This window comes from Physeter macrocephalus, unplaced genomic scaffold, assembly GCF_002837175.3.
Source record: "Physeter macrocephalus isolate SW-GA unplaced genomic scaffold, ASM283717v5 random_63, whole genome shotgun sequence".
In the NCBI taxonomy this organism is placed as follows: Eukaryota; Metazoa; Chordata; class Mammalia; order Artiodactyla; family Physeteridae; genus Physeter; species Physeter macrocephalus.
The window spans coordinates 58,148-83,843 of record NW_021145349.1 but is presented as its reverse complement, the minus strand read 5'-3'; the positions used below and the strand labels follow the sequence as shown (position 1 = coordinate 83,843).

Genomic DNA, 25,696 nt, shown 5'->3' with positions numbered 1-25,696 from the left:
GTCATCTGGGGAAGCTTATTGAGTAGGCCTCAGCTTTTACATCTCTAAGACGGGAAGACTCCCTTGCCCACAGGTAGATGTGAGGGTCTATACAGTCGATAAGAGGGGGCTTGATTGAAGGGGAGGAGCCCCAAGGCCCCTGCAGGCTCCCTTGAGCTCAGGGGTGGCTCTTAGGCCCCTGCTGCTTCCTCCGTTGCAGGCCCAGCTGGCGGAAGTGCAGCCGTTTGGGGTTGAGGCCAAAGGCCTGCAGTCTCTGGCGGCTGAACTCGCGTCCACCAAGTGTTACTGTGGGGCCCAGGAGACGTGCCTTCTTGCCCCTTCTCTGCCTCTGGGGGGCCGGCTTCTCGGTGGGTGTTGCAGGGGCTGCCTCTTCCTGTACTGGGGGGCTCTCAGGCTGGGGCCACTTCCCACAGGCCCCATCGGGTGCCAGCAGCTGCCCCTGTGGGCCAGCTTTGTCTCTCTGTGGCTTCCCTGTGGCTTCTGTGGGCATCTCTGTCCTGGAGGAGGAAGGCGTGGCTCAGCCCAGGCCAGTTACAATTAGGCTTTCCATCCCCCATTTTTATAGATGTGAAAAGGAGAGGCTCAGAATTCGGGGGCCTGGACTTCCTTGGCGGTTCAGTGGTTAAGACTCCGTGCCTCCACTGCAGGGGGCGCGGGTTCAATCCCTGGTCGGGGAACTGAGATCCCACATGCCGCGCGGCGCGGCCAAAAATAAAAAAAAATAAAACAATTCAGGGGCCTGCCTGGGACTCAAACGTGGGTCTGATGCAATACCAAAGTGGGATTTTTCTACTGAACTCTGAGGCTGGTTGTGTCACTGATAATTTTGATTGTTGAGCGTGGGCCTGCACTAAGCTATTCACACAAATTAACTCATTTTAGCTTTACATCAACTCTGTGAGCTTTTGTCACTCCTGATTTATAGATCAGGAAATAACAGGCATAATAACAAGAGCTAATACCTATCCAGAACTTACTGTTTTAAGCACTGTACCTGAATTAATTCACTTAATCCTCAAAAAAAAGAAAAACCCAACAAGAAGTGAGCCATCTTTATCCCCATTTTATAAATAAGGAAGCAGGCCCAGAGAGGGAAAGTGACTTGCCCAACGTCACACAGCTACAGCCCAGCCAGGACTTGATACCCAGGTATCAGAGAAGGGAAACCCCCCTGCCAAGGTCATGTGACAGACGGCTGACAGAGCATGACTCAAACCTGGGCCTGGCAGGCTCCCAAGCCCACCCACCCCCTACAACCAGCAATACTTACTCCTCTGGGCAGAGTGACTTGAAGATCTGCCTCTTTTTCCATACGTTCTGGGCCTTCTGGCTGTACACCTTCTTGTCCTGCAGCTCCTCCTGCTCCGACCTGCAGGCGCCCGGCAGACACACCTGTCGCTGGGTGCTCTGGGTGGTGCCCATGCTTGCCTTCAGCCTGCCCGCCCCTCCTCCCGGGGCACCTGGCCCAGCCCCACCCCGTCACCTGTACATGCAGGTCTTCTTCAGGGAGCACCACCGGTTCAGCTCCTTGTCATCGGCAGTGAGGATCTGCAAGGGCAGGGAGAGTGGGGTCCTGCTCGTGAGCCCCAGGGGGCCCTGACTCTTAAGCCTTAGTCACCTCATGGGTCAAAGCAGGGTAACGCTAGTTCCACCTAGCAGAAATGTCATGATGGTGAGAAAGAACCGATTTCTGCAGAGGCTAATTGATTTTTTTACAATTCGGGCCCTTGAGCCCTGACCCATGCGCTGTGGTCCCAGCAGCCTCAGACCAGGGCAGGGGTCTCCATGCCAATGACTGGGTTTGCTAATTACAGATGAGGCCCAGGGTCCTCACTTATGAGTTGGGCACCCCCTTAGAACCTACTGGAAGGTCATCAGGAAGATGAAGTGGATGCAGATGTTATAAGCTCAATAAACATCGTCTATTTTTACTGTCAAGCATCCATAGCCATTGTGGCTAAGGCACAAGTGACATTCAAAGCATGTTTTTTTCACATCCATATCCGTGAGGTGGGGCTGTCATGAGGCCCATTTTACAGATGGGGAAACCCAGGCACAGAGGCTCTAGTCCCAGGTACAAGATTATACAGCTGGTGAGCGGCTGAACCAGGATTTGAACCTGTGTCAAGTCTTAATGGTCACCCTGCTGCCGATATACGGTAACAGAATTAAAACTAATATTTACCGGGGCCTGCTGTGGGCAAAGCACTGTTTGAGCCGCTGCCTCACAGAAACCCTTTGAGGCAAGTAATATTATTAGTACTGTCATTAGCACTATTATTCCTATTGTTTTCGAGATGAGAAAACAGGCCATGTCACAGCACAGATGGCTCCAGGCTCCCCCTTGCCTAGCAGGTACCCCCAGGGTCCCACCTCCTCGGTGCTGAGCCCGAAGTCGCAGGGCACCACCGTGCGGTACTTGAAGCGACAGGGCAGGTCATCGATGATGTCCTCGTAGTCCAGCCGGTAATACTCGTCCAGGTACTCCTCGAATGTCTTGTCCCCTGAGCGGGGACAGAGCCAGGCTGCCGGGGTGTGCCGGGCCCCGTGGAGCCCCTGCCTGCCCACGGCCGCCCACCCGGGCCTCACCAGGATCAAACACGGGCTTCTCCTGCCCCACAGCTGTGGCGAAGGGCGACTTTCGCTTCTTCTTGCCCAACGAAGGAGCCTTGCGCTGCTGCTGCTTCTGCGGCTGGCTGGGGTCGTAGTCGGCATCCATCTGTCGGGATGCGCAGGTCAGGCCCGCCCTTGCGGTCCTCGGGACCCCCTGAGGACCCCCAGACCCCCGCGCCCAGGGCACCTACATTGAAGTCGGGGTCCTCGCAGTGCGGCTCCTGCTGGCTCCGAGCTCCACCCTGCTCCGGCCCGGCCCACGCGTCCCAGTTCCAGTCGTCTGATTCCAGAGGACGGGCAGGCAGGGGTGGGCCGGGGGGTCAGGTCAGGCCAAGCACCCCCCGCCCCCAGCCCACTGCCCCAGGTGACCTCACCTTCAAGCCCTTCCTCTTCCTCAAACTGTGGCTTCTCCTCCTCCATGGTTCCGTAGTACTTGTCCCCGAAGCACTTCTGTAGGGTCCGGACCGGGAGGGTGAGCAGGGCCCACTCCCCGCAGATGGCAGTACTCCTGCACCTTACATGGCCTCCCAGCACCCCCCTCAGCTCCTGATGTCGGGGGAACTCCGTGTGTCTGGGCCCCTCCACACCCACTTTTGGCTCATCTTGCCCCCTTGACCCCCCCTGCTCTCTGCCCCCTGTTCCACTGGCTGGCAAAGGCAGATATTGCTAACCGTGCCATTTATAAGCACCTACTACATGCTGGACGCTGGGCTGCATCTCACTATGTTCTCACGAGCTCCCCAAGAGACAGAAGCTACTGCCAAATATTGAGAAGCTGAAGCTCAGGACTGAGAAGCTTCTAGAAAGTGAAGACCGAACTCCGACCACACAGCACCCACTCACTCCAGTTTTCACCTGGCCCACCTATGCATCTTTAGTCTCCTTCCTTGACCTCCCAGGCTTAGTCAGGGGCAGCTTTGCGTGCCCGTGGTCCCCACTGCTCTCCCATCCAGTGCTCATCGCCTGTTCCAATGGCCTGAAGCTGTGTTTCCCCAAATACAACAATAAACACTAACAGCTCAATAAATGAGCTTAAAGGAAACACCACGACCCACAGTTCCTTGAGCATTTACCAAGTTAATTAACATTTAGTATTCCTCTCAGGCTATCTTTACAACAGCCCTGATGTAAATGCTGCAGTTAGACCCACTTTATAGACAGAGACACAGGGTCAGAGAGGTCAAGTCACTTTTCTGAGGCCACACAGCCAGGAAGGGACTGCTGATTCCAGAGCCACGCTCTGAGCACTCGGCTGCACAGCCGGGCTGGGGCTCTGGGGCCACACCTGCATGAGCTGGTCGTGCTGGGCGGGGTCAAAGTCGTCCTCGAGGTCCTGCTCCTCAAAGCCCAGTGTCTCGTTGCCTGTGACCTGCCGCAGCCTCTCCAGCTTGGCCAGAATCTCCTTCCTCTTCAGGTTCTTCAGCTGCTTGAGTTCCTCCTGCTTCCTCACTTTCTCCTGCAGGCGGCAGTTCACGGGAGAGGGAGGGTGTGGGCTCCCCCCTCCCGCCACAGGCTGGGCCCCTCCTCCTCACAGCGCACCGCCCCAACAGACACTCACCCTCCTCTTCCGCTCCCGCATCTCTTCCCTCCTCTCCTTCCTGCGCTCGTCCTTTTGGCGCACGGAGGATGTGATGTTCCGAGGATAGGTCTTGACCTGTGGGCAGCAGAGATGATTCCAGGCTCTCCCGGCCTGGACCCTGCGGGCCAGGTCCTCCCCGGAGCTGGTACTGGCCACCCACCGAGGCAGAGTCTGGCTCCTCGAAGCGGAAGTTGTACTTATGCTCAAAGTCCTCCTGTTTCTTCAGAAACAGCTCACCCTCGTCTGAGGAGTCGTCCACGGCCAGCTGGACCGGGGGGCCGGGGACCCTGAGGGACGAGATGGGATGGGACAGGGGGCGTCAGCCGAGCTCCTGCACTCCTGTGTACCAGCATAGTAACTCATTTAATCCTCACAAGAACCCTCTGGTAGGGTGCCACCGTTACCCCCATTTACAGATGGGAAAACCGAGGCATGGAAATCCGGTGTCAGGGCCCCCTGGCTCCAGAGCCCACACTCTGCAGCTTTTCCTCAAGAAAGGCTAACTCTGGGGAATTCCCTGGTGGTCCAGTGGTTAAGACTCACACTTCCACTGCAGGGGCCACAGGTTCAATCCCTGGTTGGGGAACTAAGATCCTGCATGCCACACAGCGCAGCCAAAAAGAAAAAGGAAAGAAAGGCTAACTCTGCTACCATCTATGTGAAAGAGTGTAAACGCCTGGTGCCTTTTCCTTTCTGGCCAGTGCTGGCTCCAGGCCCCTGGGGGACATGGCTACCCACCCTTCTTCTCCTTCCTCCTCTTCCTCCTCTTCCTCCTCATCTCCCTCCTCCTCGTAGCGTTTGTTGAGGATGTAGTCCCGCAGGAAGCGCTCCCCCTCATCCAGCTTTGGGTTGTTCCAATATTCCTTGAGGTGAGTCTAGGGGTGAAGGGCGGGGGTAATAGGACCCGGATCAGGGACTCGGGGACAGGGAAGGAGCACAGATGTGGGCAACCAGTGGATTTGAGTGACTGCAGCTTCACAGCCGGCCTATGAAGTAGGTGGGCTAATCCTCATTTTATAGATGTAGAAGCTGAGGCCCAGAGAGGGACACACCCCATCTTTCGAGAATGTGCTCCTGGCTACCCTCTCAAGGGCCGGTTTCCAGGGAAAGGTTGGATGGAGGCAGACCAGGTAGTTTAGTGGGTCAGGGACCATGAATGGGAACTCACCAGTTCTTTCAGGGTGTCGGGGTTCTGAATCTCCTTCTGCCCCTTCAGCCACTCGATGTAATCAGCATCCTCCTGGGCCTGGGGGGAAGGCCAGCGCTGAGGGTCTGTGGGAGCCCCGGGGCCCCCTCTCTGCCACCAGCCCCCGTCTAGCTGGGCCCCAGCACCCACCTTCTCCTCTCTGCTTTTAGCGCATTTCTGCAGCAACCCGGAGCCACCTTCCCCGGCACTGTCCTCGTCTTCACTGTCCTCCACAAATGCCCGGAAGCTGCCCGTGCGAGAGAACAAGCCTCAGGACGGGTGGGCTGGCCCTGCCTGCTGCCCGAAGACAAGCCCCGTCTACTAATCCCTGAGCTCGTCCTGACAAGCCCAGAGCTGTGTGGTGACATAGAGCCCATGACCAACCCCAATTCACAGATGCAGACACTGAGGCCCGGAGAGAGCAAATGACGTGCCCAAGGGCACACAGCCATTAAGCGACAGAGCTGGATGTGAACCCAGGCCCGCCCAACCTCAGAGCCTCAACTCCTTTGCATCTGGCCACTCAGCCAGCCCCAGGGCTCACCTTTCCTTCAGCTGTTTCTGTTCTTCCACATAGCTTTTTGATGAGGTCTGCTGCAGAGAGAGTGACATGGGCCTCAGGCCCAGCCCTGAGGCTCCAAGCGCCCCCAAGCCCCCCACCCAGCCTCTACCCCACTCACCTGGAGTCTCTGATTGGAGGCCTCCCCGTCTGAATGCTCCTCATCGACATATTTGCTGTGTGAAGAAGAAAGAAGCCTTCAGAATAGACTCCCCATGGCCTGTCTGTCCCCATGGGGTAGGGGGCTGTTAAGAGCAACAGCTGGTGGAGGGGGCAGTGGGGTACAGGCAGGTCACCAAGGCTCCTGCTCTCCAGGGTTCCCTCAACTCTGGTGAGTCACCGGCTTCTTCCCACTCCTGCCCCTAAGTGCCTGGTGTGTCCACCTGCCCTGGGAAGGTGGGAGCAGAGGGGTCAGGCTTTCTCCTTACCCTCCCTTCTCCAAGATAACCTTCCTCTCGTAGTCCTTCAGGTACATGGGTTGAGCCTTCTTTTGCTTCTCTTCAGCTGCCGGCTCCTCCTTACTGTCCGAGGACAATGCTGCAGGGACACCAGAAGACACCTGCCATCACCCACATCCACAAACCCCTTCCTCCCCCAGGCAGAGAATAAGACTATGCTGGGCCAGAGTCAGACTGAGGTTTCAAATCCCCAAGCCACTAGTTCCCAGCTATCAAAGAGGCATCACACTTGCTACTACCTGGAAGTACCTGGCAGTGATCATTCAGTGAATAATTCACACTCAGAACAGGGCCAAGCACACAGCCGTTATTAATAACAACAGGTCAAAACCTAAGACACTCTGCTAAGCGGTTTTTTTGTTTTGGTTTTTTTGCCTTGCCGCGTGGCATGCCGGATCGTAGTTCCCCACCAGGGATTGAACCCGTGCCCCCTGCAGTAGAAGAATGGAGTCTTAACCACTGGACTGCCAGGGAAGTCCCTTTGCTAATCAGTTTTGACGTGTGGAGATCCATTAAACAGTCACAACCGCCTATAAAGCAATGAGGAATCTGGGCCTCAGGAGAAGTAGTCCCAGACCTGTTCTCTGATAGAAGGTGGCATCTTTCTGATAGATGCGCGGATCCTTTTTCTTCAGTAAGGAGAGGGTCCTGTAAAAGTCACGCTCCTGCTGGGTGTCAAATTCCTAGGGCAGGAAAAGGGGTGGGGACAGACTTCAGAAAGGGGCTGTGATGTGGGCAGTAAGCAACAGGGGCAGGTGGGCTGAGAGTGTGTAGGAATTAGTGTGCATAGAGGGGTATATGTTAGGAGGAAGGAAGGGGGGGAATCCGGCTGGGTAGAGGCAGGTGTGGGTGGAGGGCTGGATCTGAATTGGGGGGGTGGTCAATTAGGTGGAGGAAGGAGAGGGGCCCTCTTGGGGGTGGGCCACACATAGGTACGGGATATGAGACAGAGGAAGGTAGCAGGCAAGGGGGTGGATGGTACTTTCTGGTATCAACAAGGGATGGACAACCTAGGGGCAAGTGGGCAGAGGACACATAACAGAGAGGAAGGGCTGGACTGCTCAGTGAGGCTGGGAATATCAGGGCTGATATGGGGAAAAGCTGGGTGCCCCATGTGGCAGAGGGATGCCCCACTCTGGGGACAGAGGCAGACACGGAGAAATGGTTAAACTGTTAGGGACGAAAATATGGACAGAGGGTTCACACCTCACAGATTAAGATGGGCAGGTAGATCCGAGGTAGGGGAGGGGAAGTAGGGGAGATCTGCCCACTCCCTGGGGATGGGGAGGGCGCTGTCTGTCCCTCATGGAAATGGGGGGTGGGAGATGGACGCTCCCGTACGGCGCGATGGGGCTGGGGGTTAGCCGCCCCCTATAAGTCGGGGCCGGGATGCGGTGGGGGGCTTGGACACCTCCCGCAAGTCCGGGAGGGAGGCGGGGAAGCTCACCACGCGCTCGTCGCCGGAGTCAGACTCGGAGCTGGAGTCGCCGCAGCTGTCCCTATCCCCATAGCGATCTTTCACTGTGGGGCACAGATGGGATCCCCCCCAGCTCAGCCTGGGGGACCAGATCAACCCCGACTTCCCGACCGCCCTGCACGCGCCGGCGCCCCGCGCGCATGCGCCCCGCACTCACGCCGCTGCAGCTCCTCGCGCTCCCGGTAGCGGCCATACCGCGCGGCGAACGCCGCGTTCACCCGCAGGGGTGACAACCCGCGCGGCTCCGGCATGGCGGCTCTACGACCCACTGCGCACGCGTGTGGAGAGCCCCCCCTCCACCTCCACCCCAGGAGGCGGGGGCTACTCAATAGCTAGCTTTAAATGGGGCGGAGCATCATGGGCCGCACCTAACCACCCCTCCGGTCCTTCCGGGATCCCTAGCCCTGTGACCGCAGTCCCCGCCCATGGGCCACGCCTCTGCGGGGAAGGCTGCAGCCACCGCCCACCCCACTCCCCCACCCGCCGGGGCTCCCGGCACCCAGCTGACATCTGGGGGCCCTTTCTCCACTCGCGGTTTCCTGCCTCCCTTCCGTTCCGACAGCGCAAACCGCTGCCCCACCCAGTTCACTCACCGTGGCGCCCTGGGAATTACCACTCTCTCCCCTCCCCCAAAGCATCCAGGATCCGCGACCCCCACAAACATCCTGAACACGCGACTTTCCATCGCAGCCTCAAAAATCAGAAGCCACCGGCGCTGTGATCATGCACAAGTCTTAATTTAATGGGTAAAAACATTAAATTACACACACAACAATTTCTTCCATAAATCATAATAAATAGACTTTTTTTTTTCTTTAACGCTGTACAAGGGACTGGAAACCAAGCTTTCAACAAAATATGAATGAACTCATACTACCCTTTTATTGATTTGGAACACTCCCCCCTCCCCCATGCCGGAAAGCAGTGTGCACACTTGAGGTCTCTCTCTGGGTACAGCCGGCCAAGGTCGACAGGTTCCAGGAGCCTTGGAAGCGATGACCTCACTCTAGGGCTGGGGCTTTAAATGCTCTGCCCTTGGGACTCATCTGTAGCCCCAGCAGTCGGGGCGTGGAGGAAACCGAACCGTTTAGGTGGCTGTTGCCTGCAGGAGCCCTTCTCTGCCCAACACACCAAAAGGGGTGAGAAAAAAAAAAAATGAGAAATGTACCTCAAACACACACACCCCAGAAATCAACACCAACAAGCCACAAACTGGTGCCCCTCGGCAGTGGGCAGGAGGAAGAAAGGGAGAAAGTGTTTCTTCCCTCCTCTTCTGACAGAACCCAGCCGGGTCCTGCTGCCGGAGTGGGTGGCCCCAGGTCACAGTGGTGCCACCGTGTGCCACTGCAGTATGTCCATGAGATCCTTAGCGCCTCTCCCCCTTGCCAGCTCCAGAGGTGTGAGCCCCCTGGCGTCCCTGTGATGAAGATCAGACTCGGCAGCCAGGAAGCTGACCACAGCGGTGTGGCCCTCTCTCACTGCCAGATGGATGGGGAGGGCCCCGGTGCCATCAGGTGCATTGACATCAGCGCCATGCTCCACCAACACTTTCAGGGTGTCAAGGAATCCAGTGCGGGCTGCATCATGGGCTGGAGTGGTGCCGGAGGCATCCTGGACGTTGGGGCTGGCACCTTGCTTCAGGAGCTCCAGGGCGATGGTGGGGCTGCCAAACATCATGACCTGTTCGGGGGGTAGAGGGTCAGGGGGTCTCCAAAGGAGGAGGTCCAGGAAAATGGGTGACTGCAGAGACGGGTCATTCAGGAGTAGAGAATGCCAGAGACGAGGTGCTCTAGTGAACGAGAAACTTCAGGCAACATAAACTCCCAGGCAGCTGTTGATACCCCATAGAACACGATCTGGGAATAAGGACCCTCAAAAAACTGGTCACCTCCCCAAGGATAATACACTCCCCCTAGGGTATAGCCCCATGGAAACTTTCAAGGAACCTGAGACCCTCCCCCAAGGAAACAGAGATACTTCTCTCCACAGATGGGAAATCATCAGGAAATATGAAACACCCGCCAGGAAACAGACCTCAGAGAACAGCCCCCTCAAGGGAAAGGAGATGGTCAGGGAATTTGAAACTCCATCTCCAAGGAATTTCCCCCTCCCATAGAGTGAGGATGCTTCCAAAGGTACCTGACCCTCTCAAGAAATGGAGCTCCCCTTTTGTAAATGTCCCCAAGGGAAGAGGGACTCTCATGCAATCGGTAACAATTCCCTTATTGGGATCCCCCCAATAATATGCCAATATGAAAAACCCGCGGGAATGGAGATTCCCCGCCACCCCCGAAACTGGATGCCTCTCAGAGAACCCCCCCAGAAAATGGGGACACCCTGGAAACATGAATCCTTTCTTCCTGCAGTCGGATCCTCCATGCAAGCTCCGAGAAACCGGAGCCATCCTCATGAAACCGGGATCCAAAGAAGCTGAACCCTCACCCAAGGAATACGAACTTCTCCAGGGAAACTGAATCCTCCGCAATCAGAGAACGAGGAATACTCCAAAGATAGAAAGTTCTCCCCTCCCCCAACCTAACCCCATCCACCACCCACCTAAGAAAGGGGACATCAGGGTTCCAAGTCAGCCCAGCGATGGAGGAACAGACCCCAGTCGGCTACCAACGGAAACAAGGAGAGAAGAGGGAAGGTATCTGGGGTCCCGGTCCTCGCCCCGCCCCCCGCCTCGCCCTCGCTGCGGGCCGTCCGGGCCTCACCTGCAGCGCCGTCTTGCCAAAGCGGTTCAGGGCGTCGGGGTGCACCAGCTCGCGGTGCAGAAGGCGGCGCACCTCCTGCACGTCTCCCCGGGCCGCCGCCCCGCTCAGCCGGTCGCCGGCGCGGACCTCCTCCAGCAGCATGTCGATATTTGCGGCCTGCGAAGCCCCCCGCCCCACCCCGACGCGGTCAGTGCGGGGGAGCCCACCGGCGCTGGCCCGAACAACCCTCCCACAGCGTCCCCGACCTGCGCGAGGATCCTGGTGCGACTCGCCAGTCCGGGGCTCCTGCGCGACCCCCGCCCTCCCGGCCGGCTCCTCCCCCTGTCTGCCGGTGGGCCCGGGCCCAACCCTCCGAGGCCCGCAGCGCCCGGCCCGGCGCCCGCCCCTTGGGGGCCGGGTCTCCCCCAACTCACCCTCCCTCCTCCTCGTCGGGCGGGGTCTGTTCTGAGCAGACGCCGATGCCGCAGCCGAGCCGGCCGCCAGGGGGCGGAGCCAGCGCGCTCGGGGTCCCGCCCCCGAACGCCGCGGATTCGTTTTCTTAAGAACTCGCTACGTTGTAGCCCAGCTGCATTGCCCGGCTCTGGACCCTGTAGTGCCCCGCCCACTCGGCCAGCGCAGCCAATGGCCACGCGTCGCCAGGGAGGCTGTGCGCACCGGCGTGGGCGGGTCCGCTTCTGATTGGACGAACTGCGGCGACCGGTAGACCGCCGGCAATGGCGGGGTTTTCGGTTTTTCAAATGCGCCGGGCGGGCGGGAAAGAGGGCCGGTTTAACTGACCCAGGGGAGAAAGGTGAGGAGCAGGGTAGCGCGGGCCGCTCCGGGACCTCGGCACCTCCGAGGGAAAGGGAGGCAGGGCTGGGCCCGCCCTGTTCGGAGTTCTACCGTGCGATAAGTATTTATTAGCTCTTACTGTGCTGAGCGCTTTATTTGATTCATTCACTCTCTGTGTGCAGGAACCGTTCTCTGTGTGCAGGAACACCGCGCTGGGGAGCGCACATTCAAGCAACTAAATAATTTTAAATAGTCTTAAGCACGGTGAAGAAAATAAAACGTGGAAATGGGGTGGGTGAGGAAGGAATCACATTCGGCTCAGATGGGGCCAGCCGGGGCACAGCAAGTGCAAGGGCGTGGTGGAAAGTTCACGCTGCAGGTGCCACGTGGGTGAGCCTGGGAGGCGAGAGTCGCGGTCGGAGGCTCTTAACAGAGTCCTTCAAACATTTACGGAGCACCTACTGTGTACTAGGCGGCCAAGTGGAGAGCAAGCTGGGTGCCTCCTGCTGCAGGACGCCTGCCGTTTAGGGCTGGAGAAGACAATAATTACATATTTTCAGAATGGTATACACTGTGGAGCTGACGAAACGGGATAAGTAATAGTCTCTTGGGAAAAGAAGGCCGTTGAAAGAGAGAGGTCAGAGAGGGCCACCCTGAGGAGGTGACATTTGATTTGAGACCTGAAGGTGAGGGAAGGAGCCATGTGGATATCTGGGGGAAAGCATACCAGCTGGAGACGCTGCAGATGTAAAGGCCCTAAGGTAGGAGCACGCCTAGTAAGTCCAGGAAGAGTGAGGTATAGAGGGAGAGAGGGGGCAGGAGGTGAGGGCAGGTAGGTGAGGGGGAGGGGTAATGTTGATCAGGCCTGTGGGCTGCTGTGAGCGCTTGACTTTTACTTTTTAAAAAAATGGAGCCATGATCTGATTTAGGAGTTAACGGGCGCCCTCTGGCGGCTATGATGGTAACTGGCTGTCGTCGGGGAGGGAAGCCCAGAGCCCTGGGAACCAAAGTGGGGGCAACTGCGAGGGCCCAGATGAGTGACCATCGGGATAAGAAATGGATATGTGTTGCTCACGCTTATCCCAGCACTTCAGGGACAGCCCTGGAACCCCCAGTCCCCAGCCAAGAAACACATAACAGCAGCTAGATTCATTTTTAATGCCCTCCTAAAACTCAGAATGGGCCAGTGGGGCCTCTGGGCTCAGCAGCTGTGGAGGAGGGCCTCCCCACACCTCCTAAGGCAGGTCACTGCAAGAAGGCACTCATGAGGGGGACTTCAAGCCCCTTTTCTATTCATATAAAATGGGAGGGGGGAGGGGCGTGAGCCTGGAGGCAGGGAGACAGACCATCCCTCCCAGCCTATGGGTAAAGGAAAAGGCTGGGAGCCAGCCAGCCCTTAAGAAACTGCTAATTCAGGGACTGCCGTCACACACACATACATCCCATCTTCCCTCTCTCTCTAGAGTTCACAGTCGGGGCCTGGGGAGAGGATGGCCCGTGTTCAAGCCCCCACTTCTTCTCCCTTCTAGCTGGTACGAAGTTGATAATCTGCAGGGAAACAATGAGCGGGGACCATCTCAGAATTGGGGAAAGGAGACAAAGGGACAGGCCCCCCACCCAAATCCAGCCCCCTCCCCAGCACTCATGATCAACCCTACAGGTATGTAACAAGGCTACGGACTGGCTCAAACATGGGGACTGTAACCAGAGCAACAAGCCTGCTTCCAGGCAGTAGATGGGGGTGCTATGTGTTCAGCTCCTCATCCAAACCCCACCACCACTACCCTGGAACTGGCAACTGTCCCCATTTTAAAGATAAGCAAACCGAGGCCCAGGGTGGCACACTGACAAAGACAGGGTAGACTTGGGGCCAGGCCTGTTAAGTTTTGGAGCCCTCTGAGACAGGATGTATTAAAGCCCCAAGACCATCCCCTTTCATCTCCTTGTCTCCATCATCCCAGGGAGCTGGGCTGCCTTACCGCCACTTTGGGTGATATAGCGGACCCAGGGCAGGGCCTGGTAACCACTCTTCTCGATGATCTTCATGTATCGGACCTGAAAAGGGATGAAAGGAGGTGGCCCAGGGTAGGGGGAGAGAGCTGGCTGGGGCCAGGGGAAAATATATAACACAACTTCGGGGAGTAAGAAAGCACAGGCTTGGGGACTTCCCTGGTGGCACAGTGGTTAAGACTCCGAGCTCCCAATGCAGGGGACTTGAGGTTCGATCCCTGGTCAGGGAACTTGATCCCACATGCATGCTGCAACTAAGAGTTCGCATGCCACAACTAAGGAGCCTGCCTGCTGCAACTAAGACCCAGTGCAACCAAATAAATAAATATTAAAAAAAAAAAAAAAAAAGGAAGCACAGGCTGGGAGAAATGAAGTAACATGGCTCAGGGCAAAGATGTGGCAAGGACAGTGTGTGGGGGGGGTTACGGGAGAGGTGGTCCAGGACAGTGGGAAAGATGGCCCAGTATAAGGGAATAGACACAACACAGTTTAGGCACAGGGCAAAGTAAGAGGGGGAGGGGACCCAGGCTGAGAGCAGAAAAGGAAACACTGTTCCAGGAAAAGACAAGGATGATTGCAAAGGAGAGATGAGCCAGGCCAGGGAACGGAGGTGATCCAAGCTAAGAGATGGGAGAGCAGGGAACCCACTGAGGTCAAGGAGAGGAGCCACTCTGCCCACTTCTCTCACCTGGATCCCGGAGACGGTGAAATAGGGGATCTCAAACTTGACCCCGATGGGGGGCCGGCCCTCTACCTCCTCCTTCTCCACGCTGGGGAGGCCAAAGTGGGCGCGCATCAGGTACTCCTTGCCCCCCTGAGGGCACATGGAGGTATCAGACACACTGAGGGGCCCCTCTATACCCCAGACCATCCTCATGACAGCCCCTAGGGGTAGGCTCTACTCTCAGCCCATTTTACAGACCAGAAAGTAGAGGCTCCTGGCGAAGACTCACAGCCAAGGCTTCTGACTGCAAAGCCTGGTCCGGGACCTTCTAAATGATCACCTCCCATTTTCCAGGCCCCGATGAACAGCCCCACCAATATCCCAGGGACAGACCAATCCTCCAGCAGCCCAAGGATGTGGGTAACATGATACTGCCTATTTTACAGATGGGCAAACTGAGTCTCCATGAGAGGAAGTGGGATTCCCAAGGCTGTCTGGGATTGGGAGAATTTAACTATTATGCCGGTCTGGTTTCCAGCTTTATCATCCCCGAAGGATAGCCATGTGCACACGTAGGTGGCTCTCTGATTTATTCTCTGCCTTGCCCTCAAGAAGCAGGGGCAGGTTCCCCCAGATCCCCCGCCCATCCTCGGTGCTCACCGGGAAAGACTTGATACTCCAGATAACGACGTTCTTCTCTGGCATGTACTTGGCACTGCCCACGCTGGTCTTGAAGCGTGGGGAGTCTGCATCGCTGGGTACCGGCACAGATATCTCCACGCTGTTGGCCACCGACTGCTTCTTAAACTGCCCCTTGGCCTGTCAGTGGAGAGAACATGGGGCATGAAGAATTCACTCATGCAAATATTCACCAAGGCCTTTTCATGTGCCAGCTAATCAAGAGCCCTGAAGTGGGGACCATAATCCAGCCTATTTTCCAGATGAGGAAACAGAGGCACAGAGAAGTTAAAGCATTTGCCTGGAGACACACAGCCAACAAGTGGCAGAGCCGGGGTCCACACCCAGGAGAGACTCCAGAGGTCCTGATTTTGCTGTTTTGTTTTGTTTTTTGGCTGCATGCAGAGCATGCAAGATCTTAGTTCCCCGACCAGGGATGGAACCCACGCCCCCTGCAGTGGAAGCGCAAAGTCTTAACCACTGGACTGCCAGGGAGGTCCCCCAGAGGCCCTGCTTTTGGTGCCTTCCGTTTGGAAAGTGTCATACACCTTTGCCTGGTTCAAAAGATCCCTCATTTGAGCAGCCCCTAGGGCAGGCTCTGCTCTCAGCCCACTTCACAGACAAGAAAGTAAAGGCTCCTGGCCAAGACTCACAGCCGAAGCTTCTGACTGCAAAGCCTGATGGGTCCTCAGCCCGTCACAGAGTTTTCATTTGAAAGATGACATTTACTGACCCCCTACCATGTGCTGGGCCCTGTGCCAAGCAGTTAGCCCTCTCACTAATTCTCTAAAGTAGGAGCCATTCCTAAGGTCAATTTTACAGATGAGGAGACTGAGGCCCAGAGAGAAAGAGCATTTTGCCCAAGTCACGTAGTTGATAACCGGCACAGCAGGGATTTGACCCAAGCCTGTGTTCTCAATCCTCACATGTTCTCCTTACAGATAAGTTACAACATTATAGCCAGATCTAGATCTGTGTGACTTGGGACAAGCTTTTAACACAAGGACTCTAAGTGTCCATGTGCAGTAGGTAGCATTATGATGACTGCTCTTATTTATGAATTTGGTGGTAGGGGGGGAATATATGAGAGGTGGGATCGGGGGCAGAGGACCTGGAGGTAAAACAAGGCAGGGGGTGCTCTTTCTGGAAGGCACCAGCTTTAAGGCCCTTTCCACTTTCCCTGCCTGCAGAGACGGGGACACTGGGGATGTCAACACCCCCACCCCCTGCCCCGTGACCGTCCACTCCACAACCCAGCTCCCCGAAGACTCTAAGCCTGGGAAACAAAGTTAAATCTGAGAACACAGACCCTTGAGCCAGGCAGACCCAAGTTCAACGTGCCCCCTCCCTTCCTAGATGAATGACATCTTAGTTCTTCTGGGCCTCAGTTTCCCCATCTGTAAAGGGGGCTAACTATATGCTCTGGGGAATCTCTTGCTTGGGGCACTGGGAGACAAGCACAGGGCTCTTCATGGTCAGGTGAACCGGAGTAGCCAGGAACTGAAAACAACCCATGCAAAAGATGGGACAGAAGATTCTCACGGTGGAATATTCTACAGCCACAGAAATGGAGGCACTAAGCTCTGGCTGCTGAGATTCCTCTTAAAAATCCACGTTACCTGAACAAAGCAAATTATACAAAAAGTCATACAGCTCCAGTCCATGGATATAAAGGTCAGAAACGCGAAGAATGAAATATTTGTGGTTATAAATGCAGGTGGCAAAACTATAAAGAAAAGCAAAGAAATTATTTACAGGAAATTCAAAATTGTGATTACCTGCAGGCGAAGGAGGAGCAGTAATTGGGGGAGGGGCAGGTGGGGGTTCAGAGGAGCTGGTGGAGCCAGGCACGTTCAAATAAGCTGTGTGGTTTATTATTAATCTTTAAACCATATAAATACATTATATGGTTTATATACGTGTATGAAAGTAAATAAGTAAAACAGATCATGTGTCAGATGGTGGTAAGTAATAAGGGAAAAACTACAGCAAAGAAGGGAGGTGGGAAAATCAGGGAGGGCTTCTCTGAGGAGGTGACATTTAAGCAAAGAACTGAAGGAGGTGAAGGAGCAAGCTATGTGGATATATGGGTGGCTGGGGGCAGAATGATCCAGCGGACAGCTGGGGACCATGCCTGGCATGTTTGAGAACCAGCCAGAAGACCCACGTGACTGGAAGGAAGTGAGGAGCGGGGAGGGAGGGAGGAGATGAGGTTAGACTGATGGGGGGGGTGGGTTTGAAGGGGCGGATCCAGCATTGTGAGTAATTATTCCCCAGGGCCCACCTTGACCATGATCTCCACGCGGCTGTGGGAGAATTTCTCAATGACAGATTCGATCCAGATCAGCGGCTTGACCTACAGACGGAGGAAGAGGGAGTTCTCCGAGGCTCTGGCGTCAACTCTCACCCCTTGCCAGGGGCTTGACCCTGCCTTACCTGGGTGCTGAGGCGGTAGGACATGAGCTCGAAGTCACCGTCGGGAGGAATGAAGGAGATGGTACGGTCGTTGTCGAAGCGAGACAGCCGCACACACTGGTGGAATTTCACATCCTCCAGTTCCACGGACTTGTTCTTGCTCCCTGGAACTCAGAGCCGAGTTAGCAGCGTGATCCTGGAGCCTGGGGCGACCCTGGAGCCCGGGGCATCGTCCCTATCCTTGTCTTCCCTTTCTACCGCTACGATCACCCCCATTTAACAGATGAGGAAACTGAGGCCCGGAGCGGATGAGTAACTTGCCCAGGGTCACCCAGCTGGCCAGGAGCGGAGCTAGGCTCTGAACTCCGGGAATCAGGCTCTTGCTGCCAGGTTGTTAAATATGATGCTATTCTGTCTCCTACTCCCGCTAGAATGTCAGATCCATGAGGGCAGGGATTTTTTTCTTCACTGGGGTGTCCTTGCGCCTGGCACTCAATAATGAAGCAGTTGTTTGCGCAAGGAACCAGCAGCTGCAGTACTGGTCACAACCAGAAGAGGGCGGGCGAGTGCCATTTCAGAACTGACTGCAAGTCTCTCGGTACCACCCGCCCCTGATGGGACGAAGTCTCCGGCTCCCGCTTGCGCTCCCTTCCAGAAACTTACGGCCAGTGAGCTCGAAGAGCACGCGGTCATTGAGGCCCAGCCTCAGCTCCGGCATTCCTGACAGAAACACCTTGAGCTTGATGGTGCCCACGATCTCACTCAGCAGGACACTGCCGTTGGCGTTGACCTGAGGATGCACACATGGGGGGGGTCAACAGGCATAGGGCCCACTCTCCTGCCCTAAGGCCGTGGCAGGGGTGGGGCAGAGGTATGGGGGCTCACCAGCAGGTTGACGGATTCTATGACATCAATGAACACCTCGTTCTTCTTGTATTTGATGCCCTCCGAGCGCCAGGACACAGCATTGGTGACAGTGGGTGGCACTCGCGACTTGCCCGTCTCCAGCTTGTTGCCCTGCTGCGTGATGTATCTGGCAGGAGGGCAGTGAGATGAGCAGGTAGGCCCAGGGACACTTCCCGAGCCCTCCCCAACTTTCTTCTACCCATGGCCCACCCTGTGGTTGACCCATGGCCCACTCACTCCTGCAGGATTTTGCTGTCCGTGGTCTGTGGGAAGCCGAAGTCCATGAGCTCATCCAGCAGCTCGTAGACGATGACAAAGTTGTCTCGAATGCTTTCCTCCTCCAGCTCCTTGAAGTATTCAGAGAATACCTGTGGGTGCAGGGAGACCGACATCCACAGAGGTGTGGCTGGTGTAGCTGTGGGCTGAGTCCCCACTCACCCAGCCAGCCACCCAACAAGCAACTATTGAGCACCTACTGTATACCACTGTCGGTATATTAATGGTGAACAAAGCCAACAGGGTCTCTGCCCTCCTGGAATGGACCCACCTCAGAACAAGGTTTGTAAATGCATGAAATAAAATACACAAGATGGAAATTCCCTGGTGGTCCAGTGGTTAGGACTCTGCACTTTCACTGCCAAGGGCCCAGGTTTCATCCCTGGTTAGGGAACTAAGATCTCACAAGCCAAGATGCGCCACGCAGCAAAAAACAAACAAACAAACAAAAAAACACAAGATGGCAAAGGAAAACTGTTACACAGAAATACGTCTCAGTTCATGGACTCCCTGAATTCTATCCAGGGGCCCTTGGGACTTGGGGGACCCCAAGATGGGAGTCCCTGGGATTAATAGGTATCACCACAGCAGAGAACCTGTCAGTCACCCAGCATTGGAAACCCCATCCTTCATCCTGCTCCAACCTCTCTGGCCTTTTTTCTGTTCCCATCTCAGGGCCTTCGCACATGCTATGCCCACTGCTTAGGACACTCTCCTCACAGCAGCCTCCTTGTGATGGGCCTCAGCTCCTCAGTGAAGCCACCACTATCCCTTGACCCCTGTGAGTATCAGGGTGAGACTAGCACCCCACCCCAGTGACTGGTTATCACAATGTCCCTTTGAATCTCCTTCTTGCCCTTTATTTTTTTATATACATATTTATTTATTTATTTTTGGGGTCTTTGTTGCTGCGCGCGGGCTTTCTCTAGTTGCGGCGAGTAGGAGCGGGGGCTACTCTTCGTTGAGGTGCGCGGGCTTCTCTTTGCAGTGGCTTCTCTTGTTGTGGAGCATGGGCCCTAGAACATGAGGGCTTCAGTAGTTGTGGCGCACGGGTTTAGTAGTTGTGGCCCGCGGGCTCTAGAGCACAGGCTCTGTAGTTGTGGCGCACAGCCTTAGTTGCTCTGTGGCATGTGGGAGCTTCCCGGACCAGGGCTCGAACCTGTGTCCCCTGCATCACTATCCCTTGACCCCTGTGAGTATCAGGGTGAGACTAGCACCCCACCCCAGTGACTGGTTATCACAATGTCCCTTTGAATCTCCTTCTTGCCCTTTATTTTTTTATATACATATTTATTTATTTATTTTTGGGGTCTTTGTTGCTGCGCGCGGGCTTTCTCTAGTTGCGGCGAGTAGGAGCGGGGGCTACTCTTCGTTGAGGTGCGCGGGCTTCTCTTTGCAGTGGCTTCTCTTGTTGTGGAGCATGGGCCCTAGAACATGAGGGCTTCAGTAGTTGTGGCGCACGGGTTTAGTAGTTGTGGCCCGCGGGCTCTAGAGCACAGGCTCTGTAGTTGTGGCGCACAGCCTTAGTTGCTCTGTGGCATGTGGGAGCTTCCCGGACCAGGGCTCGAACCTGTGTCCCCTGCATTGGCAGGCGGATTCTTAACCACTGCGCCACCAGGGAAGTCCCTCCTTCTTGCCCTTTAACTGCTCAGCATAGGCAGGGACGGTGCCTGTCTTATGCACAGCTGTGTCCCCACCTCTGCCTGGCAGAGAGGAGACAAATCAATACAGATCTCTTGTTTGTCAAAGTATATTATATTTACTAGGAATTTTTTTTGGCTGCACCGTGCGGTATGCGGGATCTTTGGTCCCTGACCAGGGATCGAACCCGTGTGCCCTGCAGTGGAAGCACGGAGTCTTAACCACTGGATGGCCAGGGAAGTCCAGGACTCTGTGCTTTCACTGCCGAGGGTGTGGGTTCGATCCCTGGTCGGGAACTAAGATCCCATAAGCCGCACGGCGGCCAAAGGAAAAAAAAAGTATTTACTGAGCACTTTCTCAGTCATTGAGAATGGCATATAGTAAGGGCTCAATAAATTACTATATGATAGTATGATACAACATTAGTGGTAATGCTAACAATAATACCAAACCTTTTTTGAGCACTTACTGTATACTGAGCACTGTTTTAGGCACTTTAGAGGTACAAATTTGATTAATTTGTACAACAACCCTGCGGTAGGACTAAACCCAGTTTAGAGGCACAGGGAGAAGTGACTTGTTCAAGGTCACACAGCCAGGAAGTGGGGGAGCTGGGTCTGGAACCCAGTTCCCTCTGGTTCAGATTTGAGCACCGGAGACCTCCTTGGTTCCTACCCTATAGGGAGAGATGATCCCACAGCAGCTAATGAGAACACAGAGCGATGGGGCTTTGATGGTGACACCCCCAGGGGAAGCTTCCTAGGAGAGATGGATTCTGAAAGAGGTGGGCAAGACAGGTAGACAGACAGACCAGCCGGCCAATGGAAGGCCAGGACCTACCTCCACTGTCTTGTAGAGGAACGAGTACACGAGGGAGGCATTGGCGTTCTTCAACGTGGTGGCCACCACTGCGGGCAGCGAGGTTAAGGAAAAGGTGCCGTTTTGGAGGGTTACAATGGATCACAGACCCTGAACCCTCACCCTCCAGCCTGAGCCACTGCTATATTGTGCACCTCTTGTCCCAGCCCACCACCTCTGGGCCTGAGCTGCCCACCACTCCGGGCCCCCAGGGATTCTCCCGTGGCCCCGGATACAGTAGAGGTTGCTGTATTTGATCCACAGGAAGTGGACCCGGCCGTGGCTCATCAGTGGGGCCAGGGCGCCCTCCTCCTCCCGCTGCATGAGCAGAGACATAAAGTGCTCAATCTCACTCATGGGCACATCGCCCTTGTAGTTGCGGCTGATCAAGGGCTGAGGGTGGGCAGAGAAGGTCTGGTCACTGCTGGGATCCAGGGACTCTCCGCCCGGGGGCATCAGAGTGCCAAGCTCTCACCCTACTTGCTGGCTGAGGGGGCATGGGCAAGGCTCTGCCTCTCTGCATCTCAGTTTCCTCCTCTGCAAAATGGGCACGTGATAATGACAGCTAGAGCATCTAGAGCCCTCACTGACGTCTACTAAAGCCCGGTTGTTTGCTGATTTATTCAGTTGTCACCACAACCCTATGAGGTAGGTGGTATCACCACCTCCATTTTACAGACGGGGAAACTGAGGTATGAACCACGCCCATAGTAAGTGAGGAAGCTGGGAATTGAACGAAGATGCCCCGGCTCCAGAATTCCTGCTCTCAAGCCAGGCTCCATATGCACCAAATCGGTGAGGTAGGGACGATGAAAGGAAAGAAAGAGAGAAAAAAAGAAAAGAAACAATTATATCCATATATCTCTCATAGTTCATATAGCTCTGCCTGGCAGGCAGCAAGTGGTCAATAATAATAATACCTACTTGGTGAGGTTGTTTAGTCCAGTGTTTAGAACAGAGAGGGCACCCGCAGGTCCTCACACACCTTAGCTCCCACTATGATTATTATCAGAAATATTATTTTCACCGCCACTGTTATGATTGCTACTGAATGACAAGACGAATGGGAGGGGGCACCAGAAAGGGACAAGACAGCCCCAAAGGGGAATTAGGGTCTCCGGCCCCTGCTGTCTTTCCCAAATATTAGTACTGTGGATGATGATGGTGACAGAAATAATAATTTCAATTGATTGAACGCCTAATGTTTGCAGCAGGGCTACTGTGCTAGGCGGTATACACGCATAAGGTTGTATTCGTTCTTCTTGGGTGGGGACTTCTGTTATTCCCATTTGTAGGGACAGGGAGATTGAGGCTCAGAGAGGAGAAGCCCCTTGCCTCAGACACGCGGCTAGTGAACAGGGGAGGTGGGATCCGACGCGGGACTCCCAGGGATTGGGGGAGGGGTGTCCCCACGCCCCCAGAGCTTTCCGAGGCCTCGCTGCCTGCAAGGAGGGGCCGCCCCTGGGTCCGGGAGGGTGCAGCCTCACCTGTCCGTTCCCCACTCCCTGCGCCCAGCCTCACCTTGCCCTTGACATCGAGGATGAAGACAGCCGAGGCGGACATGGTGGCGGCCGGCGGACCTGGCTGGTGGGGAGGGAGGGCCGGGAGGCGAGGGTGGCGCCGCTTCCTTCTTCCTGCGGAAGCGCCCGCGCGCAGGTGAGCACCCAGGTGAGCGCGTCTTAAAGGGGAGGCCACCAGGTGAGCGGCGCAGTCTGCCGACGAGAAGACGCTGCGGGGGCGGGGAGGGGCGGAGCTTCGGATGGGACATCTGCCCCGCCTCACTTTCCCTTTGCGCCCTGGAGGGCTGATGGGTGGAGACCCCAGACCAACCAACTATGCATCCAACCAACCATCCCCCCATCCATCCATCCATCCATTCATCCATCTATCCATCCAACCAATTAACCATTCACTCATCCACCCATCCACTCATCTTTTTTTAATTAATTGATTAATTAATTTTTTATTTTATTTTATTGTTTTGGCTGCGTTGAATCTTCGTTCGTTGCTGTGCGCAAGCTTTCTCTAGTTGCGGCGAGCAGGGGCTACTCTTCGGTGCGGTGCACGGGCTTCTCTTGTTGCGGAGCACGGGCTCTAGGTGCGTGGGCTTCAGTAATTGTGGCACGCGGGCTCAGTAGTTGTGGCGCACGGGCTCTCGAGTGCTGGCTCAATAGTTGTGGCGCACGGGCTTAGTTGCTCCGCGGCATGTGGGATCTTCCCGGACCAGGGCTCAAACCCACGTCCCCTGCACTGGCAGGCGGATTCTTAACCATTGTGCCACTAGGGAAGTCCCCATCCACTCATCTTGTTTCTTCTGTCACTCCCACATGCATGTGCGCCCCAATAGAGCAGGAACTTTGTCCTTTTCATGTCTGTGTCCCCAGGGCCCAGTGCTGGGTACTCAATTTGTGTCTAATTAATTAATTAATACCATAAATATTTACTAAATAATTTATTCTTTCACTCAGTGACAGGAACTGTGAGTTACACTCTTAGCAGGACAAACGTAGCTGCCTTTTTTTTTTTTTTTTTTGGCCACAGCCATGTGGGATCTTAGTTCCCCGACCAGGGATCAAACAAGTGGCCCCTGCCGTGGAAGCTCAGTCTTATTTTTTTTATTTTTTTAAATTTTGTTTGTTTTCATTTATTTATTTATTTATTTATTTTGCGGTACGCGGGCCTCTCACTGCTGTGGCCTCTCCCTCTGCAGAGCACAGGCTCCGGACGCGCAGGCTCAGCGGCCATGGCTCACGGGCCCAGCCGCTCCGCGGCATGTGGGATCTTCCCGGACCGGGGCACGAACCCGCGTCCCCTGCACCGGCAGGCGGACTCTCAACCACTGCGCCACCAGGGAAGCCCTAAATTTTTTTTAATTAAAAAAAAATTTTATACCGTTTTTAAAGGTCACACTCCATTTGCAATTGTTACAAAATATTGGCTATATTCCCCGTGTTGTACAATACATGCTGTAGCCTATCTTACACCTAATAGTTTGGGCCTCACCCCCCATCCCTATATTGCCACTCCCCCTGCCACTGGTAACCATTAGTTTATCCTCTATATCTGTGAGTCTGGTTCTTTTTTGTTGTATTCACTGGTTTGTCGTAGTTTTTAGATTCCACATATAAGTGATAGAATACAGTATTTGTCATTCTCTGTCTGACTTATTTCACTTAACATAATGCCCTCCAAGTCCATCTATGTTCCTGCAAATAGCAAAATTTTGTTCTTTTTTACAGCTGAGTAGTATTTCATGGTGTATATATACTACATCTTCTTTATCCATTCATCTGTGACGGACACTCTAACGTTACTCTTTTTTTTTTTTAATTTATTTTATTGCGGAATTCCCTGGAAGTCCAGTGGTTAGGACTCCATACTTTCACTGCTGAGGGTGTGGGTTCGATCCTTAGTCAGGGAACTAAGATCCCACAAGTCACAGGGCATGGCCAAAAATAAATAAATACATACATAAATAAAATAAAATTTATTTTATTGAAGTATAGTTGATTTACAATGTGTTAATTTCTGCTGTACAGCAAAGTGATTCAGTTATACATATATATACATTCTTTTTCATATTCTTTTCCATTATGGGTTTATTATAGGATATTGAATATAGTTCCCTGTGCTATACAGTAGGACCTTGGTTTTTTATAATTAATTAATTTATTTATTTATTTTATTTTTGGCTGCATTGGGTCTTCGTTGCTGGGTGCAGGCTTTCTCTAGTTGCAGTGAGCCAGGGCTACTCTTCATTGCAGTGCACGGGCTTCTCATTGCGGTGGCTTCTCTTGTTGCGGAGCTTGGGCTCTAGGCATGCAGGCTTCAGTAGTTGTGGCTTATGGGCTCTAGAGCGCAGGCTCAGTACTTGTGGCACATGGGCTTAGTTGCTCCGCTGCATGTTGGATCTTCCTGGACCAGGGCTCGAACCCGTGTCCCCTGCATTGGCAGGCAGATTCTTAACCACTGCACCACCAGGGAAGGCCGGACCTTGTTGTTTATACATACTATATATAATAGTTTGCTTCTGCTAATCCCAAACTCCCAATCCATCCCTCTCCCACACCCCTCCCCCTTGGCAACCACAAGTCTGTTCTATGCGTCTGTTAGTCTGTTTCTGTTTTGTAGATAAATTCATTTGTGTCATATTTTAGATTCCACATGTGATATCATATGATATTTGTCTTTGACTTATTTCACTTAGTATGATAATCTCTAGATTCATCCATGTTGCTGCAAATGGCATTATTTCATTCTTTTTTTATAGCTGAGTGGTATTCCATTGCATATATGTACCACATCTTCTTTATCCCCTAATGTTAACTCTTTTTTTTTTTTTTTGGCCGTGCCATGTGGCTTGTGGGATCTTAGTTCCCTGACCAGGGATCGAATTCAGGCCCTCAGCAGTGACAGCATGGAGTCCTAACCACTGGACCGCCAAGTAATTCCCTTCCCTGATGTTACTCTTATTCATTCCCAACGTATTTATAAGGTCCTACTATGTGACATTAGGATGTTGATAGAATGTTGAAAAGATAAATGGTCATCATTAGTATGACTATAATTGTTATATTATTCACTCAACCAACATTTATTGAGCGCCTACTGTGTGCTAGACTGGATATATGGAAGCTGCTTTCATTATGGTGACGATGGTTCATTCAGTGAGTGAATATTTATTGAGTGCTCCTGTGACACTATGGATGGTGATGCAGACAAAGCCACTCCACTGCTCTCCTCCTAGGGAGGGCGAGAGGTATGCAACTTGAAAACCAAAAAATAAGGTGACCCTTGGGAATTCCCTGGTAGTCCAGTGGTTAGGACTCCACTCTTTCACTGCTGAGGGCCCCAGGTCCATCCTTGGTCAGGGAACTAGGATCCCACA

General features: G+C 54.3%; 3 protein-coding genes across 12 annotated transcripts; all 3 read right to left on the bottom strand.

Annotated features, from left to right (window-relative positions):
- Positions 1-61: 61 nt before the first annotated feature.
- Positions 62-8,189, bottom strand: KRI1 (KRI1 homolog). 3 transcript variants are annotated; one of them, XM_028483740.2, is made up of 19 exons: positions 8,030-8,189; positions 7,843-7,916; positions 6,973-7,078; positions 6,366-6,474; positions 6,059-6,113; positions 5,923-5,969; positions 5,529-5,625; positions 5,361-5,438; positions 4,931-5,067; positions 4,353-4,479; positions 4,172-4,267; positions 3,899-4,069; positions 2,988-3,063; positions 2,805-2,893; positions 2,590-2,719; positions 2,374-2,504; positions 1,484-1,548; positions 1,271-1,369; positions 62-497 (listed from the first exon to the last, which is right to left on the bottom strand). In XM_028483740.2, the coding sequence occupies exons 1-19, from the start codon at positions 8,121-8,123 to the stop codon at positions 158-160; spliced, it is 2,121 nt and encodes a 706-aa protein (XP_028339541.1). In that variant the 5' UTR covers positions 8,124-8,189; the 3' UTR covers positions 62-157. The 3 variants fall into 3 exon arrangements, with proteins under 3 accessions (XP_028339541.1, XP_007107320.2, XP_054938263.1); XM_007107258.4 differs by having other exon boundaries at positions 5,923-5,972; positions 8,030-8,186; XM_055082288.1 differs by lacking the exon at positions 7,843-7,916 and having other exon boundaries at positions 5,923-5,972; positions 8,030-8,131.
- Positions 8,190-8,590: 401 nt separating this feature from the next.
- Positions 8,591-12,413, bottom strand: CDKN2D (cyclin dependent kinase inhibitor 2D). 3 transcript variants are annotated; one of them, XM_055082291.1, is made up of 3 exons: positions 11,500-12,413; positions 10,590-10,745; positions 8,591-9,552 (listed from the first exon to the last, which is right to left on the bottom strand). In XM_055082291.1, the coding sequence occupies exons 2-3, from the start codon at positions 10,728-10,730 to the stop codon at positions 9,193-9,195; spliced, it is 501 nt and encodes a 166-aa protein (XP_054938266.1). In that variant the 5' UTR covers positions 10,731-10,745; positions 11,500-12,413; the 3' UTR covers positions 8,591-9,192. The 3 variants fall into 3 exon arrangements, with proteins under 3 accessions (XP_054938266.1, XP_028339539.1, XP_028339540.1); XM_028483738.2 differs by lacking the exon at positions 11,500-12,413 and adding an exon at positions 11,003-11,124; XM_028483739.2 differs by lacking the exon at positions 11,500-12,413 and adding an exon at positions 10,835-10,913.
- A 91-nt stretch (positions 12,414-12,504) lies between these two features.
- On the bottom strand, positions 12,505-22,408 carry AP1M2 (adaptor related protein complex 1 subunit mu 2). 6 transcript variants are annotated; one of them, XM_055082289.1, is made up of 12 exons: positions 22,296-22,408; positions 21,045-21,201; positions 20,791-20,858; positions 18,271-18,401; positions 18,013-18,160; positions 17,791-17,917; positions 17,149-17,297; positions 16,997-17,068; positions 14,695-14,853; positions 14,059-14,184; positions 13,340-13,415; positions 12,505-12,908 (listed from the first exon to the last, which is right to left on the bottom strand). In XM_055082289.1, the coding sequence occupies exons 2-12, from the start codon at positions 21,163-21,165 to the stop codon at positions 12,886-12,888; spliced, it is 1,200 nt and encodes a 399-aa protein (XP_054938264.1). In that variant the 5' UTR covers positions 21,166-21,201; positions 22,296-22,408; the 3' UTR covers positions 12,505-12,885. The 6 variants fall into 6 exon arrangements, with proteins under 6 accessions (XP_054938264.1, XP_007107323.1, XP_007107324.1 ...); XM_007107261.3 differs by having other exon boundaries at positions 22,330-22,408; XM_007107262.2 differs by having other exon boundaries at positions 17,149-17,291; positions 22,330-22,408.
- Between the last annotated feature and the right edge of the window lie 3,288 nt (positions 22,409-25,696).

Coding starts and splice junctions, on each gene's coding strand:
- CDKN2D (XM_055082291.1), bottom strand. CDS start 10,730: ATGCTGCTGGAGGAGGTCCGCGCCGGCGACCGGCTGAGCGGGGCGGCG. Junction 9,553..10,589: donor TTGGCAAGACGGCGCTGCAG/GTGAGGCCCGGA, acceptor CCCCCCGAACAG/GTCATGATGTTTGGCAGCCC.
- AP1M2 (XM_007107261.3), bottom strand. CDS start 22,371: ATGTCCGCCTCGGCTGTCTTCATCCTCGATGTCAAGGGCAAG. Junction 20,859..21,044: donor CAAATACAGCAACCTCTACT/GTATCCGGGGCC, acceptor CGCTGCCCGCAG/TGGTGGCCACCACGTTGAAG. Junction 18,161..18,270: donor GACAGCAAAATCCTGCAGGA/GTGAGTGGGCCA, acceptor CCCTCCTGCCAG/ATACATCACGCAGCAGGGCA.
- KRI1 (XM_007107258.4), bottom strand. CDS start 8,123: ATGCCGGAGCCGCGCGGGTTGTCACCCCTGCGGGTGAACGCGGCGTTC. Junction 5,439..5,528: donor CTAAAAGCAGAGAGGAGAAG/GTGGGTGCTGGG, acceptor CCTTCCCCCCAG/GCCCAGGAGGATGCTGATTA. Junction 4,070..4,171: donor TGCGGGAGCGGAAGAGGAGG/GTGAGTGTCTGT, acceptor TGCCGCCTGCAG/GAGAAAGTGAGGAAGCAGGA.